This window comes from Cydia strobilella, chromosome 2, assembly GCF_947568885.1.
Source record: "Cydia strobilella chromosome 2, ilCydStro3.1, whole genome shotgun sequence".
Classification (NCBI taxonomy): Eukaryota; Metazoa; Arthropoda; class Insecta; order Lepidoptera; family Tortricidae; genus Cydia; species Cydia strobilella.
In genome coordinates this window covers 21,316,604-21,332,353 of record NC_086042.1, presented here as the reverse complement: position 1 = coordinate 21,332,353, position 15,750 = coordinate 21,316,604, and the positions used below count along the sequence as shown (strand labels likewise).

The window sequence follows — 15,750 nt, the reverse complement described above, 5'->3', positions numbered from 1 at the left end:
CGAAGTTTGACAGCGGTTCAGGGTCGAATCACGATGTTCCTTTCTAATTTTAACAGCATGTTGACAAGGTTTGCTCTAAAATTAATCGGTTTGCATATGTCCTATGGCGACTAACAAGAGTAGCGGATAAAAAAACCGCCTTAAGAGCATACCATGGTTTTGTAGCGTCCAATTTGCGATACGGGATATTAATATGGGGAAATTCTGTACAAATTCATCGTACTTTTCTAGCGCAAAAGCAATGTGTAAGAGCAATAGCCAACATTCACATACCAACATCCTGCAAGGAATATTTTGTTAGCTTAAATTTACTAACAGTACACTCACTGTACATTTATGAAGTGTGTATATTTGTTAAGCTGCACAATGAAATGTTCTTAAAGAAAAGAGATGTAGTAAATATAAACACACGATATCCGGATAGACTCGTGCTTCCAAAAATGCACACTGCAATGAGGGGTAGAAATTGTTACGCCATGTGTATTAAGATATTCAATCATTTACCAAAGCAATTAAGAGAACTACCCCTCAAAAAATTAAGGCAAAAACTATTTACTTGGCTGGTACAAAAATGCTTTTATAGTACCACTGAATATTTTAATAATGTGAGCATGTAACATAGGTTAGTTTAGCGAGTAAGCTAAAAATGTAAAATTTGCATGACTTATTTAAGTCTAGATATATGGACCTGTATATACTATATCTCTACCTAAGATCTGTAAGTACTATATCTATTGCAAATAAAGATTTATAAGATTATAAGATTATAATATATGGCACTATCCCTTTCGGCTATTTAGGGTTGTCAAAATTCAGATCATTATCTTATCTGTGACCACTGTGTGCACGACCGTGCACGCAAAGGGACATCAAGTTGTGCCAACACTAATAATTGCTCGAAGCAATGCTGAGCCGAACAGAGCCGAGTTTTCCCGAAGCTAGGAGTTTCGCACCCCTGATTTCGCACCTTTTTCTACTGACAAGTTGGATTGGGTGTGTATACGCTGTGTGCAAATATACGCTGTCTTGTGTTTCCTTGTGTTGGCGGCAAAGTCGTGGAAAAGTGGCTAAAATGTAAGTAAGTACCTACTGTGTTGGAAAGTGAAGTTTATATTTACCGCTAAACATGTGCACCTTCAAAAAAGGTGTTATAACAATCGTTATTATTTTAACTCGGTTACAAAGGCTAATATCTTAATGATGTGAAAAAATAGTTAAATATATATTGTACCTATTATACCGACAAGTTATCGATACAGTCATATGAACATTTTGTCAAGCCCTAGCGTATAGTAACAGTTTAAGTTTTTACACAAAATATTCCAAATTATTGACTAATATGATAAAATATTAGCACACAACTGAAGAAAAACTTATAATTAATTGTATAAACCGGCTTTTTACACTTTTTATGCTGTTAATTTGACAAAATATCGTTATGAAAACTTCGCTCGGAATTTCATAATTACCTGTGAAATGAATGTTTGCCTGGGTTATTTCGCCCTGTGATACAACAATCCGGCACACTACACGACACCATCTTCACTACATTACTTTATTGAACGTTTTCTTCCCGATTTCTTTTTATTTTCAAGTTTAAAAAATACGGCAATGCGCTCCGGGTCGTCGAGAGCCTCCCCTGTCACTCAAAAATGGTCACGTTTTCTCATTTGTAGTCTGACTCTTTCGCACTCATGGGATGTTCATATACGTGATGGCTCCCTTTCCCACACTTCAGCTGTCTTTATGCGTAAGCATAAACATTCTAGGTCTGTGGTCGCACTTTTGATATTTGACAGGCGATCTTTTATATTGGAGATCTGTGGTTACATCAAGGATATTTATTTACCAAACGATAATTCCTAAAACCTAAGCCTAAACAGCGTGTCATTGTAGAATATATCGCGTAACCTTATTGTGTTGTGATATCTACCACCGGTGTAGATAAGCGCTATGTTTGTTTCTGGCTCAATAACATTAAAATAATTGGCTGTAAACAAATATATAATGACGGAATTTAAAGACTGGTATTATGGAATACCCCTCTTCACCCGTTACTGGTTATCTTTAACTGTTGGACTCAGTATATTAGCCAAATTTAATCTTATTGACTTCAATTATTTTATTTTGGATATTGGTGCCTTCATCAACAGATTCCATGTAAGTATTGTAAGCTTTTAGTTTAGTATATATTTATTCAGTAAATATGTTCCCTGTTTAACATAACATTTTCATAGGTCACAAGTATAAAAATACTGCCAAACCATCATTGGTCTTGGTCATGGTCAGCTCAAAATCAAGGCCGTCTCAAACTATGCTGGGGCCCTTTTGGAAAGTACAGAAAGTGAATTAAGTAAACTAACATTTTTCTACTATGATCTCCAATTTATTATGGGTAATCAAATATACTATAAACTGAAATAGATATCATAGACTAAAGAAAAAGTTACCAAGTACACCGGTGGACAAGGCGGGAATCAAACCCACATCTTCAGCTAACATCCTGACCACTAGACCCCCTGGCCACGGCAGTACCCGTCCCAAATTCTCTGGTGTATGCTATCTTTGAAAGGCTCTTTGTTTTTCTTTAGTATATGATATCTATTTCAGTTTATAAATTATATACCTATAGAAGTGTGACTACTTAAAAAACACAACTCAAAATATTTATATTTCATAAAAATAATTTGATTTGTTCCCTAGTTGAATCAAATATTTTATTTTATTTTATTTATTGTCACTTAGCAACTATCCTTACAGGTATATAATGTTACTGTCTGTCCTGAGGGCCCCCTGAGGATGGGGGCCCGGGGTAAGGGTCCTGTGTGCCCTTATGGTAAAGACGGTATTGCTGAAAATGCATCAGAGAACAAAATAAATCGAATATATTTACCTTAGATACCACATACCACCTACTAGTTAATATGCAGAGTTGGGCAAAATGTAATTGACTAACGATTACGAGTCCCCGGCAAGCTCAGTTCTCCATACAAACGTAATTTTAAAACGACTAGCTAGATTGCTCTATAACTCTGTACTTACAATAGGATAAGGTACATGCTACGAAACGTTACAGGCACATGTTACGAAAATCAAGAATAAAATGCTTAAGTTCATATATGCCCTGAGAGAATTAAAAAAAACGACTAGTCTACAATCGGCAAAAATAGCCTATTATGCTTATGCCTACTCTTGGTTCAAGTACGGTATTATCCTTTGGGGAAATAGCACAAACGTAAATGATTTATTTTTACTTCAGAAGAAATGCATACGCATCCTCGCGAATATTAGAAGTCCAGCGAGCTGTAGACCACATTTCATTAACTACGAAATTCTGACCCTAACTTCGATGTATATTTTTGAAACCTGTAAATTTGTAAGAAAACATTCGGAACTATTTACAAAGTTAGTAGACCAGCCCCGACGCTTCGAAACAAGGTATAAACATGATTTAGCTTTGCCGTCAACTTCTAAACTCAAACTCCATAGTACAAGTCCAAACGTCATGGCAGTTAAAATATATAACCACCTTAAAAACGACATTAAAGCTCAAGCAAATGAGAAACAATTTAATAAAATGTTGAAAGACTTTCTAATAAATAAATGCTACTACGACTTAAAGGACTTTTTTAATGATAATGTTACAGACACCTAAGTAATTTATTAAAACAATGACATACTTACTTAAATCACTATGACATACATACCTAAATTTATAAAAAAACAATTTTATAATATGAATATTGTACAATAATTTATTTATTATAATACATTTAATAATGATCTCATGTGTAATTAGAATAATTGTTTTATGACCTGATATTTTTTTAGATAAATTAATAATTTGCTACATACAATACAATAAAAAATATAATAATAAAATATTATGAGTAAGCTATTGATATGCTGTGCCCTTACAGGGTCCATGTGAGACATTGTATATTATAATTTACATCTATACTGTACCATGGTTGCAATAAAGAATTATAAATTATGAATTAAGGTATACCTAGGTCTGTAATTAGTTTATGTAGCTTCAGATACCATAGTTAAAAAAATACAGTGAATTTAAGTCTTTCATACAAAACTTGTTTTTGCTCTATTTTATTTGTTTTATATACTAGTTTAGAACTATTATAAAGTAATTATAAACTAATTACAGAACTAGATATACCTAATGTCATTGTATGTGAAAAGTTTCATTACAATCCCACACATAGTTTTAAAATGAGAATAAAACTCTGTTTGTATGGGAAGGTGAAATTCGGCCGAGCTTGCCGCGGACTCTTGACGATTAAAATTAACCGATTTAATCGCGAGCGACTAAATTATTTTAGAAACAAATATTATCTTTGTTGTTTTATAGGTTTTAGGGACTGCGGATTCCAAAAATGATGACCATTTTGCAATCCAAGATGGCGGACATGCACTTTGTCATAAAAGTCGTCATGGACGTCGTTTCATAGGTTTTAGGGAGTGCCATGCAGTTTCGAAAATGAGGAATCCAAGATGGCGGCCACGCACTTTGTCATTAAAGTCGTCATGGACGTCGTTTTATAGGTTTTAGGGATTGCCAGTTTTGAAAATGATGACCATTTTGGAATCCAAGATTGCGGCCATGAACTCTGTCATAAAAGTCGTCATGGATGTCGTTTTATAGGTTTTAGGGAGTGCCGGTTTCGAAAATGATGACTGTTTTGGAATCCAAGATGGCGGCCACGCACTTTGTCATAAAAGTCGTCATCGTCTTCAACCCGATGCTATAATGGTCTTAGAAGACCTTCCCTAACTTTTTAATCAAGGCTGATTTTGGCCTTGGTTGGTCTGTAAACTATAAAACGACATAGTTTTATAGTTTACAGACCAACCAAGGCCAAAATCAGCCTTGATTAAAAAGTTAGGGAAGGTCTTCTAAGACTGTAAACTATAAAACGACATAGTTTTATAGTTTACAGACCAACCAAGGCCAAAATCAGCCTTGATTAAAAAGTTAGGGAAGGTCTTCTAAGACCATTATAGCATCGGGTTGAAGAAGCTGCCCTCAGTACTCCTTTTAAAAATTCCACCATGTGTATACTTCATACGTAGAGTCTGTGCGGAAAGAGAAGAGTCGTGGAATGAATGGGGCCCAATACATTCCACGACTCTCCTCTTTCCGAACAGACTCTACGAAATATGCTGGTATTATTAAAAAAAAAACTTTTCTAGTTATGGCGGCCAGCAACAGCACTATTCTACTATCCCATCACCCAATCAACCGGGTTCCACTTCCTCGTGAACTGTTACTTCCTGTACAGTTATTCCGAGCGTCTGGAGACCGGGATCTTCGCTGGCAAGCCGGCTGACTACTTTACTATGCTGATCTTTAATTGGCTTGTCTGCATTGGCATTGGAGTTCTGATTGGATTAAGTGTGAGTACCTATATTTTGAACTATTTTCTGTATTAAAATAATGTTGTACATTTTTTTTTGCAAAAAGTGAAAAAAAAAAGATCTTTCAATGTTAATGCCCATTAGATTGCTGGTTAGATTAATATTACAGCCATCATGAAAGAGTGCACGATTTTCAAAAAATCACTTGTGATTTTCTCAAACTTAAAAGAGTACGCAAATGATATGTTTGAGGCAACGTGCTGCGGCGAAATCTTCGCTATTGCCACAGAATAAGTAATAGTATCTATTGCTCTAGCCATGCATTAACAGCTTTTTAGCAATAGTCTAGCATACTCTTGCATACCTACTTATAACTCGATATTTAAATTATTTTGAGGGTGTTAAATTAGGCGGTTCCACACAGAGCGAATCGCATTCTGTCGAAATTGGTGTAGAAATAGAAACAGCTTGTTCTCTATAGACGTGCCTCGCAACAAGTCAACGCACTCACAGTAGTGGAAGCCGCTCGACCCCAATTTCAAAGAAAAACCGCAAATCGATGTACAGGTTAGCCGTTTGGCACACGCATACTAGAAGTCAAAACAAAATGTTTGACCCGCAGTTCCTAAAAAAGTTTCCCTTAGGAGGGGAGTGCTGAGACATTTTTTTGTATGGTTATTTTTTCAAAAACCTATCGTGTGTGGTATCATACGAAAGGGCTTTTTGAGGCGATTCTAAAAATATACCACATCGTTACATTTCAGCCATTTTATTTAAATTAAAACAATAGTGCATACATATACAACACAAGGGTGCATACAAGGGTGCAAAGTTGTATTTTACCCGCGAGTGTGGAATTGAAACACGAGCAAGCGAAAGGATTTTATAGTTGAACCACGAGCGAAGCGAAGCGAGCGGGATATGATTATATCACGTATCATTTGTGGTATATTGAACAAAAAAAATCTGCCACATCGTATCTGGAGGAGTCCAAACTTGGTATGTTTTGAAAATTCTTTTTGTTTTAATTAAAAAAAAAATGGTATGTGGTATATTTTTAGAATCGCCTCAAAAAGCCCTTTCGTATGATACCACACACGATAGGTTTTTGAAAAAAAAATTTTTTTTCTATACAAAAAAAAATGTTTTAGCACTCCTCTCCTAAGGGAATTTTTTTTAGGAACTGCGGGTAGAATGGGGCGGGAAGGGTTAAATAATCCCATAAAAAGAAGTCTAAAGTCTATGTCAATAAGCCCACAACCACTCATGCTTTAAAAGAGGAAATTCGACGCTGCATCGGAGAAATTATGCAAAATGGTCATAGAAAATTTTGACAAAAGTGTGCGTATGTGCCAGCAAAGCCTAGGAGGACATTTGCCTGACGTATTATTCCACAAATAACCCTATTATATGTATTTCAAGATTTTATATACAAATATATTATAACGAAGAAAAAAAAATCCTTTTTGGGACACCCTTTATTTAAGTTTGTTCCTTAGTACGTAATGGATCCGATGGTGATCTCGGTGCTGTACGTGTGGTGCCAGCTGAACAAGGACGTGACCGTGTCCTTCTGGTTCGGGACGCAGTTTCGCGCCATGCTGTTGCCGTGGGTGCTGCTCGCGTTCAACGTCATTGTCAATGGAGGGTGAGTTGTGACATGTTTAACATACGACTATACTATTATCAAAGCATCTTGTACGAGTATTAGCAGTGGGCTGTAAAAATCTTTCGTAAAACTGTTGCACAACCCATTTTCTTAACCTAATCTGTTACCATTTTTTATATGCTTTGATATAGTTGGTCAAACCAAATAGCCAGTAAATAAGAACAAATAAAACTATTGTAGTGTACTCGTATTAACGATTTTCCGCAACTCAACGACTGGCGCCTATTTTGCGTGACATAATATAAATAAAACTATACTAATCCTTTTCTTTTGGGTGCTAGTACAAGTGTAAGACAAAGATAGTATGATTCTCTCTGTCTATATTTAAAATGAGACAGTCCTTTGACAAACTATAAATGCATGCATACAGTCAGAAGTGACAAAGCGGGCGAGATATTCAAAATGATCTGCACACTCATAATAAAGTTATGTTTAATTTAATTTTTAATTTTCTTCATTTAGGATTACCAACAGAAACATCTTACATGCTCTTAAATTTATGTAGCAATGACTACTGACTGACTATGACTATTAACTACAACATGGAATTACTCAAATTTAGAAATTAATAAAGTTTCCTTTTATCGAGTTACAGGTTCTTATAACATATAGTTGGTCAAGCAAATCTTGTCAGTAAATAGGAACAAAAAAAAACTATACTCATCCTTTTCTTTTGGGTGCTAGTACTAGTGTAAAACAAAGATAGCATGATTCTCTCTATGTTTGAAATGAGACAAACTATAACACTGATACTTGTACTAAACGGGGCTTTCCATCAGAGAAGGGTAGGGTCCTTGTGCTTCATCTGCAATAAGGACCATTCTATCAAAATTTCTGTTGGAATTTTAGATAAAAAGGTCCTTATTGCACTTGAAGCATAAAGGACCCTTCTGTGATGGAAAGCCACATATATAGGTTCACCTCTATTGTTACTCAATAGTCTGTTTCAATGGATTCCATTTAATTAAACATTTTGTTTCCAGTGGCGTTGAAGAGTTCCTGGGCATCCTGGTGGGTCACCTGGCCTTCTTCCTGAACTTCAAGTACCCGCAGGAGTTCGGCGGACCCGCCTTACTGACACCACCTGCTATCCTGTAAGTATATTCAGTGGCTACACGTCTTTGGTTGGTACCTACATCAAAGGAAGCAATATTTAAGAGGGGGCTAAGACAAAATTGTAGTTATTATATTGAAATTTTACATGTTATAATCAAGGGCAAATGCCGTGAAAAGCCATGAATAAAATCACCCAGAAACTAGATATTTGCCAGGGCAGACGGCAGACTCCACCCAAAATCTTAAAAGTAGGCTCGAGAAAAATATTCACGAAAACATGTGTAATTTTCAGTTATTATCAGTTGTATATCGTTACCCTGCATACCATAGCAGTAGCAGTATTATTTTTATGGTTCCGTACCCTAAGGGTAAAAAAGGGACCCTATTATTATTACTTCACTACGACACATCTATTCTATTCAGACATTATAATGGCAATTTTATTAGAAATAGGCCAATTATTCTTTACTATTATCCATACTATAACTAATATTATAAATGGGAAAGTCTGTCTGTCTGTCTGTGTGTTACCTCTTCACGCTTAAACCGCTGAACCGATTTAGTTGATATTTGGTATACAGATAGTTTAAGTCCCGGGGAAGGACATAGGATACTTTTTATCCCAGAACTCACCCCTCAAGGGGGTGAAAAGGGGGGTGGAAATTTGTATGCGGAATCAATAACCGCTGAACCGATTTAGATCGAACTTGGTATGGGGATAGTTTGAGCTGTGGGAAAGGATATAGAATAACTTTTATCTCCGAAATCATCCCTTAAGGGTGTAAAAAATGGGGTGGAAATGTATAGTGTGGACCAATTTGGGGGTGAAAAAATTTGTTTAAGAATTAAGGTACCCAAATTACTAATTCCACGCAGACGAAGTCGCGGGCAAAAGCTAGTAACATTATAATTTCTACATTGATAGTCTGTTAGTGACCCGGGTTCTAGCAGAATTACCAGTGCTTCGCTCGAAAGAGCGGAGTGTATAACTGAGCCAGAACCCTTTTGTTTTGCTGCAACGCACACAGCAATTCTACGGTTTATTTTTTTAAGTTTTGTTTTTTATCTTAATTTTGGCTTTTTGTATCTCTTCTGTTTCTTTTGTTTTAATATGTGTGTATTGTCGTAAGAACTATTATATAATCTGTGGTATTGTGGCAAACGAATAAATGGTTTATCTATCTACCTATCTACTTCGCTGTCTTTCGGTCTGTCTGTCCGTCTGTTTGTCACCAGGCTGTATCTAATGAACCGTGAAAGCTAGACAGTTCAAATTTTCACAAATGATGAATTTGTTTTAATTATGCACAATAAAGAATATATTATTATTATTATTTGTATCTCCGTAACAAACTCTCGGGTTTTTAGGCCCGGTCATTTATAAGGCGTGCGTGGGGATACAGATCCAACACGTAGAGGCCCTTTGGAGAAGTTTGCTGTTATGTAATACACATGCTAGAACCCATTCACGGGTACAAATAGATACCCGTAAATCGGTCCCAACAGGCGTAGGGGCTATTACAAACACAGTGGAAAAGAGTGCCGGTTATGGTCTTGAAGTTTGGCTAGTCAAATAATTGGGTTATTGCTGAGAGGTCCGGACACCTGCCATAACAATGTCTATACACGTTATCGAGGCAGGCGGTGACTCGCCGCTGACTAGATGGGCCCCTGAAACTGCCGTCGTGAAGACGACCAGGAGCAACACCGGTGTGAGCGGCTCAGGGGTGTCGAGAGGTGTGCGCCGCTTTCTACCCACCCCACTCGCGTCTTATGCATCTTTCACTTCCACCCCTGGAGCATATAGCTCTAGCGACTCCTCTCTGGACAGCCAATGAAGGCAAGCCAGAGCTGAGAGTCCTGCGGGTCCCCTTGGGGTCCACTCCGACCGACGAAGACACGCCGGAGACGGAGACCCTGACCGACTCTCGGGAGCACTCGGGTCCGTGGGGTGGTTACTCCCCAACAGCTCGCCACAAGCTGCCCTGCGGGGTTATTATTATTATTATTTCTGTTGCCGCTATAACAACAAATACTAAAAACAGAATAAAATAAATATTGAAGTGGGGCTCCCATACAACAAACGTCATTTTTTTTGCCGTTTTTAACCGCCTTCAAAAAAAAGGTGGTTCTCAGTCTGACCCGTATATAGCAATTGGGAGAGCAGTACCCAAGATGGAGCTGATGCTGAACCCTGGCTGCTCCTAGTGGAACGCAGGTTTGGTGCAACATAGGCACACGCTGTTTTGGTCATCAAACGCGTCCTGATGAGCAATTGGGAGAGCAGTACCCAAGATGGAGCTGATGCTGAACCCTGGCTGTACCTAGTGGAACTTAGGTTTCGTGCAACATAGGCACACGCTGTTTTGGTTTTCCGACACGTCTTGATGAGCAATTAGGAGAGCAGTACCCAAGATGGAGCTGATGATGAACCCTGGCTGTACCTAGTGGATCGCAGGTTTCGTGCAACATAGGCACACGCTGTTTTGGTCTTCCGACACGTCTTGATGAGCAATTAGGAGAGCAGTACCCAAGATGGAACTGATGCTAAACCCTGGCTGTACCTAGTGGAACTTAGGTTTCGTGTAACATAGGCACACGCTGTTTTGGTCTTCCGACACGTCTTGATGAGCAATTAGGTGAGCAGTACCCAAGATGGAGCTGATGCTGAACCCTGGCTGTACCTAGTTGAACTTAGGTTTCGTGCAACATAGGCACACGCTGTTTTGGTCTTCCGACACGTCTTGATGAGCAATTGGGAGAGCAGTACCCAAGATGGAGCTGATGATGAACCCTGGCTGTACCTAGTAGAACTCAGGTTTGGTGCAACATAGGCACACGCTGTTTTGGTCTTCCGACACGTCTTGATGAGCAATTAGGAGAGCAGTATACAGTATACAAAGGCAAAGGCGAAATGAATGAGCCCAAAAACTTTCGTCCAATATCTCTGATCCCAATAATATCAAAGATTTTTGAACACATGCTGAGTTCTAAAATAATGAGGCATATCACCTGTAATAACCTGCTTAACCAACAACAGTACGCGTACCAACCGGGCCGATCTACTACTGCCGCAGCTCGTGACGTGATCTTGCGGGTACTGACGCACCTCGAGGGCGGGCGGCAGGTAGCAGCCATCTTTTGCGACTTGTCCCGCGCCTTCGAAATGATAGATCACTCCCTCTTAATGAAAAAACTGGCAAGATATGGTTTTGAAGGCAAATTTTACGGCACCTATGTCTCATTCCTAAAAAACCGGAAACAAACGACCTTCGTCCTCAACGCAAGATCCGATCTAGAATCTATAGGAGATTGTGCTGTACCACAGGGATCGATCATGGGAAATAACCTATTTCTCATGCTCGTAAATGATGTAACTGCGGCATCTCCCGAACTAGAATACGTAATATATGCCGATGATACTTGCATAATAGTAGTAGCAGAAAATTACACTAGCCTCGAATCAAAAATCAATGTGGCAATGGTTGATATCAACAAATGGTTTTTGGCAAATGGAATGCTTTTAAATTTAGAAAAAACTAACATTGTTCATTTTCAGTTACGGAACACCAACAGAAGTCTCCTAAATATTAAAATAAATAATATTCTAGTTCCACAGGTGGAACAAACTAAATACTTGGGATATGTCATTGACTCAGGGTTAACGTGGTCCTCTCATATAGACTATCTTTGCGACTCACTTTCATCGGCGTGTTTCGCCCTGTCCAGACTCGCGCCAAGCCTGTCTCCAAATAACCTAAAAAAGGCATATTACGGATACTTTCACTCCATCCTTATCCGAGGCGTTGATCTCTGGGGTCTAGCCGCAAACCGTGACAAGGTATTCAAAATACAGAAACGAGCTTTGCGTGTAATCTCCAACAAACCGTTCGATCACCCCGCCAAGGAACTATTTAAGACCCATAAGATATTAACACTGCCAGCCGTTTGTATATTAGAAGCATGCAAATACGTTAGAGCAAACCTAGATGCATATAAAAAAACCTGTACCCGCGACGCAGACAGCCGCAGAATGCCCATGCTAATCGCTCCTACTCAACGACTCGCGAAGGCCCGAAAGTCTCTCAGTGTTATCGGGCCAAAAATATACAACAAAATTCCTAATGACATTAAATTTACAGAAAGCGATTCAATATTCAATAAAAAACTTGAATGTCTACTCCTTGACCAAGCATGTTACTCTATTGATGATTTTATGAAAGAGATTATTTAAAATATTATTGTATTCACAACAACGAGCACGATGATTATTTAAGAAATTGAAAACTTTGACCAATGTATTTTATCAATCATATTTAATTGTATATAACTGTCGTATTTCAAATGTACCTGTGTGACCTGTAAAATTCTTTTTACCAATAAATAAACTGAACTGAACTGAACTGAACAGTACCCAAGATGGAGCTGATGCTGAACCCTGGCTGTACCTATTGGAACTTAGGTTTCGTGCAACATAGGCACACGCTGTTTTGGTCTTCCGACACGTCTTGATGAGCACTTAGGAGAGCAGTATCCAAGATAGAACTGTAGTATTTTGGTAAATGTAGGTAGCTCGTAAAGACATATCAAATGTCAGTTTGCCACAGGGGTCGGAAACCGGTATTTGCTCCATACAGAAATACCGGTATTATTACGTTCTTTTTCGTTCTTTTGTTTTTAATTTCATTTTTAATGGGACGTTTTAATAATGCAAAATTGTTTCCTAAATACACGATTCAGTCCTACGTAATGAATGAGCATAAAATAATTCAAAATATTAGGCTATTTCGGGGTTTTTTAAAAATACCGGTTCCAAGCCCTGGTTTGCCGTAAAATACATGTCCGTTACATTGCTATCCGAGTGTTTTAATTATAATTAAATCCCAAACACAATATTTGGCGACGAGAAGTACCTAACGCGTTAAAATAAATGATAAACTAGTGAAATAATTGTTAAAAACGATGGCGGCAATCTCCGCAACAAAAACTTTCTTTGCTACCAAATAGAAAAAGAAATACGAGAAGTAGTTAGTAGTGCAAGAACTAAACATGTCTTTCTATTGGATTGGCACCGCCTTCGAAAACTAAGCCATTACCCGGATGGTTATTAATTTGCTTATTATTAGGTATTAATTACTTTTTGGCAGAAATTTGCTTTACGACGGGATAGGGACTGGACAAGGATAGGGGGTGGGGTATATAAAAATTATTTTGTGCTTTTCAGTGGGTTGGTTTTTTGAAGGCGGTTCCCTTTTTTTTAAACAGAATTGAAATTAAATTATTACAGTTTTTACTTATTTTTTGGTTTTTATTTTGTTTTTCTTTTTATTTTTTTATTTTTTTTTATTTTTCATTTTTTTTTATTAATGTATGTACGGAACCATTCGTGCGCAAGTCCGACTCGCACTTGGCCGGTTTTTGTATTAGTTTGTGTAAACTGTGTGTAATTTATTTTTCGGCTTATTTTATGTTTCTTTCGTTTTGTCTGTTACCTTCCGTGATTATTTCACTTGATGGTCTCATCGGAAGATCAGCGCTGGAAGTCGCCAGCAACATGCTGAGATGGGGCCATTTCGTGACACTTTATTTTCACTATGTTCTTTTTATGTACCTATGTCTATTGTCTGTGCGTTTACGAATATAAACGATTCTATTCTATAAGTTAATAATAATATTTTGGACTTCATTGTGCAGATAGTTTCACTTTATTTTATTTATAGAAAGAAATATTTCCCTGACTTCCGTCGTCCAAACAACTTCGGCCCTGCACCGGAAACGAGAACCCCCGTCCCTGAAGGACACCAGTGGGGCCGCGGACAAGTTCTAGGAGGCCTCTGAATCCATCTTCGATCCTTCGAATCCTTTTACTTAACAACCTTCTACCTACCGTGGGAACTAATATGACTGGCTATACTTTGCCCAAGCCATGTCTACATCTACAATCAATATTTATATTTGAAGAGTTGTCAACCCAAAACGTATGATGCTTTAAAGATGAACAATATGTGATATTCGGCTGTTATGTCTTAAATAACTTTTGTTAGACAGTGGATCTTCAGTACGATGTACATAGGTCCCTAGATAAGTTTTCCAATAGACAAATATGAAACAAAGAGGTGGCCTATCACATATACTTTTAAAGTTTTGAGAAAACTGATGAGAAAGTTGCATTTTATCCACATGTGAGGCAAAGTAATCTGATGTAAATTTTGAGTTGTTTCCTTATGTTGGATTTGATTCGGTTTGATTTTGTATGAAATATTACTGTTAGTATTTTCCATGCGTTGGTGTGGTGAAAATCTTTGTGTTTCACTCGGTGGCAAAATTTGTTTAACCCTTGTGGCTTGAAATCCTCGCAACGCTCAAGATTACACTTTTCGAACCACTCGCTATGCTCGTGGTTCAATTTTGGAATCTTACGCTTACTCGGGTATCAATATTAGAACAAGCGGTTATACAACAACTTTGCCCCCTTGTAAACACATAAGTAACTATTGTTATTGATATGGAGATGAGTTTTTCATGTCAAATAATGTATTTAATGTACTTACATTACTTACATAATATGTGTGTACCACAGTGGGCATCAGTGTACCTAATGCTAAACCTAAACCTAGCTAGTTCCTAGCTACTAACAGCTAGTGCTATTAACGCCGCGCGCTGAGGATGTGATACGCGCGGTTAAAATCATTAATATTTTAACCGCGTTCATTAATCAATTCAATTTGTGTAAGAATGTCCTTATAATGTTTAATTATTATTTTATTTTATTTAATTAATATCATATAAGATAAGTATAATGTTTCAAAGAAAAATGTAATTAGGTAGGAAAAATGTAATGTCAAACCAAAAATAAAAATATTTTTACTTACCCTGTACGACATACGTACAATTTTCTATCTTATTACAAAAATAACCAAGTCGATAATAGTCACCCCAACCTGCATTTTAGATTTAGGAATTTCTATAAACTTAGCAACAGCAAAGTGTGTGTCCAAAACTCAGACACAGAATAACTTTCAATGAGTACAATTGACGTCAAATATATGTTTATACACTATTGCACCTTACTCCTTTGTAATAAGATATGTTTACACTGTTGCACCTTACTCCTTTATAATAAGTTATTATAGATATTTGGTATTATTTTATTAAAATAAGTTATTATAAAGGAGTAAGGTGCAACAGTGTAAACATATCTTATTACAAAGGAGTAAGGTGCAACAGCGTAAACATATCTTATTATAAAGGAGTAAGGTGCAACAGTGTAAACATATCTTATTACAAAGGAGTAAGGTGCAACAGTGTAAACATATCTTATTATAAAGGAGTAAGGTGCAACAGTGTAAACATATCTTATTACAAAGGAGCAAGGTGCAACAGTGTAAACATATCTTATTACAAAGGAGTAAGGTGCAACAGTGTAAACACATCTTATTAATAATAAGATATGTTTACACTGTACACTTATTAATAATAAGATACACAAAGGAGTAAGGTGCAACAGTGTAAACACATCTTATTAATAATAAGATATGTTTACACTGTACACTTATTAATAATAAGATATGTTTACACTGTTGCGCCTTACTCCTTTCAAATATTACAAAGGACTGAGTCCTTTGTAATAAGATATGTTTACACTGTTGCAC

General features: G+C 37.2%; 1 protein-coding gene across 1 annotated transcript; it reads left to right on the top strand.

The window, feature by feature from the left end:
* The first annotated feature begins 1,852 nt into the window (after positions 1-1,852).
* LOC134754302 (derlin-1-like) lies at positions 1,853-14,899 on the top strand. The gene is made up of 5 exons (XM_063690543.1): positions 1,853-2,160; positions 5,209-5,412; positions 6,873-7,021; positions 8,026-8,136; positions 13,819-14,899. Exons 1-5 carry the CDS (start codon positions 2,008-2,010, stop codon positions 13,934-13,936), a joined length of 735 nt encoding a protein of 244 aa, XP_063546613.1. The 5' UTR covers positions 1,853-2,007; the 3' UTR covers positions 13,937-14,899.
* The last annotated feature ends 851 nt before the right edge of the window (positions 14,900-15,750 follow it).